We start from the raw sequence: 5,831 nt of genomic DNA, 5'->3' as shown, positions 1-5,831 counted from the left end.
CTGGGGATTCGAACCCGCCACCTTAGGTGTACGTGGCTGGCGCCTTAGCCGGTTGAGCTATAGGCGCCGAGCCCAGACCTCTGGTCTTCTGTTTTCTTCTTCCTTATCTCTTTCTTATACCTGTCTACTGGTAATGTCTTTTTTGATTCTCTTGGGCTGTTCCATCTACTTTGTGTGTCTCCTGGTCATTCTGTGTTTCTTCTTTTGCTTCTTTCCCCTTTTCTTTTTTTTTTTTTAATTTTAAAATTTTTTATTTTTTGAAATTTTTGGCCAGGGCTGGGTTTGAACCCACCACCTCCGGTATATGGGGCCGGCGCCCTACTCCTTTGAGCCACAGGCGCTACCCTCTTTCCCCTTTTCTACCAGACACTTGGTTCTAATTCATTCCCCCAAACTTGTGCTCACAGGGTTTCTTGGGTGTGGAACTGGAATTTGAAATTCCTGGGGTCCTGCCTTGAAATTTATTCCCGTCTGTTGGTTAACCCTCCCTGGACCACCATCTGCCATTCCACCTCTCAATCTTTTCACTGGAAAGCTGGGAGAGAAAAAGGGTCAAGGAAGTAGACACTTAGCAAGTAAGGGGACTGCGTTGGGGAGTCAGGGTGGTGGAAAGGACAGAGCTTTATCCCTCTGACAGGGAGAGCTGGGAGGGAAGAAAGGTATGTGCCAGGGAATAACGTGCAAAACAACCCCCCAGGGCTGAGCCCCTCTGTGGGAGAGAGGTTGGTCCTATCACTTGGTTGCCTAGTCTCTCCCATCAGCTTACCCTGGGGCCCAGGTCTCTGTTAATAGACTTTTTGGCTTCCTTCTCACAACCTCGTTGACATTCCTTCTCTTCTTTACCATTTTCAGCTCCAACTTCAATTATTTCTGCTGTAGAGGGAACTGATGCATGGCAATGAGAAAGGGAACCAGGAGCTCCCAGGAAAGTATGATCACTCACATGAAGAACTATCTATGAAAGGGTGGAGATTAATCCAAGAGTGACCATGGGATGGTAACTGACAAGGAGTGATGGAGGCTTAGGCTTTTTTTTTTTTTTTTGAGACAGAGCCTCAAGCTGTTGCCCTGGGTAGAATGCCGTGGCATTACAGCTCACAGTAACCTCCAACTCCTGGGCTCAAGCGATTCTCCTGCCTCTACCTCCCAAGTAGCTGGGACTACAGCTGCCCACCACAACACCCAGCTATTTTTTGGTTGCAGTTGTCATTGTTTGGCAGGCCCGGGCTGGATTCGAACCTGCCAGTTCTGGTGTATGTGGCTGGCACCTTAGCTGTTTGAGCTACAGGCGCCGAGCCAAGGCATTTCTTTTTTAGGGAGTTTAATTGAAAGGGATGAAATGTAGGCATGGATGAGTTGACCCATCCATGAAGTTGACCCTTTAACCCCTATCCTCACTCCTACCTGCCTTAAATTCTCTGATTATCAGAAGATCCATATTCTGTCACAAAAAATGATGGCCTAGGGATCATTTCCAAACAGTGAAACTGAGGGACCCTCCTCCCCCAAGCCTATGCCAATTCTTCATCCCTTTCCCCAGGTCATGCTCTGAAAACTACCTCTGTGACCCTAAAAGTTTAGGAAGCAGAAGCCTCCACTCCAGAGCACACTCTCCCTCCTTCTCCATATAACACACACACATGCACACACAAGCTCATGGACACGCACACATACGCACACACACATACTGCTCTCCTCATCTAGAAGTGGGTGACTGGGGAAAGAAGCATCTCTATGGTCAGCTGGGTGTGTGTGTATGTGCCTCCAGTGTGTCACTGTGTTCATTTGTGTTAGTCTGTGTTCATTCATGACAGTGGCTATGCTGCGTGGGTAGTACTGTGTGTGCATGCATCATCCCTGTATTTGTCCATGAGTGTGTATGTCAGTGTGTTCCAGTCTCTCTGTGTGAGTGTCGTCCCCAACCCCCATCCCCCCCATCTCTAATTAGTGGTTTGGGGTTTGTTCCTTTTCCCTCCTGTTCCTTCCCTCAGCAGCGGGCGGGCGGCAGCAGCTTCAGCAGCAGCAGTAGCAGAAGCAGCAGCCACCGAGCAGCAGCAAGGACTCTGGAGTCAGAGTAGGATTGTAGGATCAGAGCCTGAGTGGGAACAGGAGCACAGCTGGCCTGGGAGAAAAGAGGATTCCTCCCAGCACCCTCGGGCCACCCGTTGCCAGCACTCTCCCTGCCAGACCTCCAGAGAGGAAACTCGGGACAGCCAGCCCCAGGTTCCCCAGGTACATGGGGAGCTCTTGGAGGGGTGCCCACAGATGCCTATGGGATTGCTGTGGTGTGTAGGACACTTGGATCCTCCACGCCTTTAACCTTTCCCCTCAGCAGCTCCCAAGGAAGCCCTGACAACTTACCCATGTTTCTATCCTCCCTTCCTGTTTCCCACCCCTTCCCTGGGTGCCCCCTTTTCTCCTCTCCCTCCCAGATCCCTTCTTTGGGGAGCTCAGCAAATGGAGCAGGAAATTTGGACCCTCTGCCTCCCTCTCTCGCCCTCCTCATTGGATCCGAAGCCTTCTCCGCTGGGAAAGCTGTAATTAGAGGGTGGATCCCTACAGACAGAGAGCAGCCCCCCCACCCCCCAGCCCCCAGTCCCTTCTAACTTTAGATCTCTTCTCTCTCATTCTCCCATTCTCCCTCCCTCTCCCCTCTCCCTCTCTCTCCGGCTCGGCTATCTCCATCTGCCTGGCTCCTTGCGACCCGTTTCCCAGCCTCAGGATGGCGTCCTCCCTGCTCGAGGTAACTGCCCCCTCCTCGCCCCAGGAAACCAGCCACAATCTTCATGGTCCTAATTCCTGCCCCCGGAACTCACACAGACAGTAGCTGTGATGCTTGTCACTTTCAGGGGTCATTCTGATGAGGAGAGAGGAGTGGGGTCTGAGAAGTAGAGGTAGAGGGCAGGAGCAAAGGGATGAGAGAATAGGTCAGGGGTCAGAGGGCAGTGCAAGGAGGTGGAGAGAGGACTAGGTCAGAAGAAGACTGAACCCCAAGGGTCAGCTAAGCACACTGACTGTGAGGAATGGAAAGGAATGGAGAAAGGAGGGGGAGGGGAGAATTGGGCCCAGGGGTGGGAGGTAGATAAACTGGCAGCAAAAACTGAAGGCAGAGAGGGCTGGCCACATGGGCATGGAGTAGCAACTGGGTACATTTCTTTGGGGGGCTCATCTCTGTCCTGGGACGCCTAGCCTAAGCAGGCTCTTGTCTGGTTTGTGTATTAGAAAGGAGGAGGGCATGTGCATGTGGGAGGGCTGACCAGGGGAACTGAGCCCAGGCCTGAGAGGGAACCAAGGAGGAGGGACAGGGTCTGAGGCCGCCTGCCCAGCTCACAAATATTTAGCTTTCAGCCAAAGACAAACTCAGCTCTATTTTGGGAGTGGGAGGCTCCAGGGTGGACTGGACCACTTCCCTTCTAGGCTGGGACCCCAGTATTCCTTACCTCTGGTGCTGGGATGAAGGGAACTAAGATACCATGAGAGTCAGGATTTGGGTTCTTGAGAAATCATTGACTGTACCAGGGTTTCTGGGGGACCCAAGGAATACAGCTGGAAAGGGGGGACCCATAGCCACTCAGGGCCTGAGTCCTCCTTGCGTCTGGGTCTCTGACCCCGTTTCTCAGTATTCTTGGGTCCCCCCCAAAGCCTCTATCTCTGTGGTCTCAGGGTCACCCAAGCAGAAAGTCAAACAGAAAGCAAACTCATTCAACCTGTAGGAGAGGTGTATATGAGATAGAGCAGGAGTCTTTTAATACTTGTGTTCACTGGCCTGTGAGTGTTAGGGTACAGTCCAGTATGCCTGAATGTAGGTAGCTTTGTGAGAGTACAGGGGTGTGTGTGTAAACTGTCAGTCCAAATGAGGAAAGATGAATGAGTAAGGTAGTAAGTTTGTGGCTCAGTTTTAGGGAATGGAATGGAAGCCAATGGGATGGACTCTGTGCTTCTTGTAGCCAGGAAGGGGTCTCTAAGGGTTGTACTATGTTCCCCACCTCCACTTCAGTGGGGGCAGATTGTCATCCTGTTGTCTCCCCAGGAGACTATTTTCAGTCATCATCATCATCGGAACACTGTGGTCTTGAGGAAGCTGGAGGAATAAGATGCATGGAAATCCTGGGTCCACCCAGGGCAAGAGCGTGTCAGTGGGGGTGGGCATCATGCCAGCATTGCCAGCGTGGCACTAGTGCCTTGGGAGGGGCCTGCTGGAAAGACATGAGATTGGGGTAGTGCCTGGCAAGAGGAGTGTGTTGTAGAAGCAAGGCTTTCATGACCCCTCACTCCCTGTGAGCTGGGGATGCCCTCAACACAAAGGCACTCCAGTTCCTCTAATCCCTCCATCTCTTTATCTAGTTGTGGGGTACCTAGGCCCTAAACCTCCTCCCCACCTCCCCAGGAAACCTTTTTCCTGGGATGGCCGGGTCCTTTGGCAGTAACAAGAACTTGGGATTTGGAGAGGGAGGCTGCTGCTCCTTTGAGGGGAAGCTCACCTGGGCCAAGTGAGGTGCAGGACAGGCAGGAGGGAGGAATGGGTGGGAGGTGATGGGAATGAAAAAATGGGTAGCTGGGAGAACTAAGAAATGGGAGGAGGCTGAGAAAGTAGAGAACTGTAGCTAGGCGTTGTGGTGGGCGCCTGTAGTCACAGCTACTGGGGAGGCTGAGGCAAGAGAATTACCTAAGCCTAAGAGCTGGAGGTTGCTGTGAGCTGTGACGCCATGGTAGTCTACCAAGGGCGACAAAGTAAGACTCTGTCTCTAAAGAAAAGAAAGTAGAGGGTGGCACCTGTGGCTCAAAGGAGTAAGGTGCCAGTCCCATATGCTGGAGGTGGTGGGTTCAAACTCAGCCTCAGCCAAAAACTGCAAAAAAAAAAAAAAAAAAAAAGGTAAGAAAAGAAAGTAGAGAACTGGTGGAAACTGGGGCCTTGGTTGCTCAGAAACTAAGGCCAGCCTTCAGATGTATGGTGAGCATCTCCCTGGGAGGTTAGGCAGGGCAGGAAGAGGGAGCATCTCTTTAGAAAGAAAGGACTCCCTTCCCCTGCCCTACATCTGGGAGGGACAGCTCCTGTCTTATTTTTTTCCCAAAGGTTCCCTTTCAATACTTTTTTCTTTTAAGGATGATGGATAGAGGAAGGTAATACATTTGATCAGGGATGGGGGCTCATACTCAGAACCCTTAACCAGGACCTTCTCCCCTAATTCTCAGGATAGGGCAATCAGCACAAGAAGGAAACCGAGGCTGTGGTGAAACTTAGCCATGTGCCCAGCTCTTGGGCACATGTCTTGGCCTCCAGACCTGCCTGAGTGGGTCTAGTGGGCCTTCTCCTTCCTTGCCCTCAGGGGCCCTCTGAGCCTCCACTCCCCAGGGCTGGGGTCTTCTGTTGGCCTTGGGCTGGCTGCCTTCTTTTACCTCTCCCCTCCTCCCCACAGCTGGGTGGGGTCCCTGGGCTTGGCTGAGGCCCCTGTGGCCACAGTGTGAGGGCCAGGCAGGGGACGGCGTCGGCGTTTTTAAAAATAAACCGACCGCAGGGAAACCATCGGAGCCGGGCTGGGCAGAAGGGGAGGGGGTGGCCGGGGGGAGGAGAAGGGAGGAGTGGCCTGGTCTGGGGGTTTTCTGGGGCCCAGGACCATGGTGGTTTCTCTTAGGTGGGAAGTCTGTCTTCTTCTTCCTCCTCTCCCTCTTTTCCTCTCTCTTTTCCTTTGATTTCCGAGCACAGTCTCTTTTCCATCACCTCTCTTTCTTTGTTTATTCTGCTTTTCTCTCTCTCCTTCCCTTTTGTCTTTTTACCTTTTTGCTGTTTTGGTCCCTGCCCATTTCTTTTTGTTTTTTTTTTTTTTTTTTTT

The 5,831-nt window shown here is 52.0% G+C and overlaps 1 protein-coding gene across 1 annotated transcript in view; it reads left to right on the top strand.

Annotated features, from left to right (window-relative positions):
- The first annotated feature begins 2,695 nt into the window (after positions 1 to 2,695).
- Positions 2,696 to 5,831, top strand: part of SP7 (Sp7 transcription factor) — a 9,417-nt gene continuing 6,281 nt past the window's right edge. The window contains exon 1 of the mRNA XM_003790432.2: positions 2,696 to 2,743. Coding sequence (XP_003790480.1) covers positions 2,723 to 2,743 — 21 coding nt within the window. The 5' untranslated portion in view covers positions 2,696 to 2,722. The remainder of the gene's footprint in view (positions 2,744 to 5,831) is intronic.

This window comes from Otolemur garnettii, unplaced genomic scaffold (assembly GCF_000181295.1).
Source record: "Otolemur garnettii isolate 467f Iridium unplaced genomic scaffold, OtoGar3 scaffold00043, whole genome shotgun sequence".
In the NCBI taxonomy this organism is placed as follows: Eukaryota; Metazoa; Chordata; class Mammalia; order Primates; family Galagidae; genus Otolemur; species Otolemur garnettii.
This window is presented reverse-complemented; position numbering and strand designations above follow the sequence as displayed.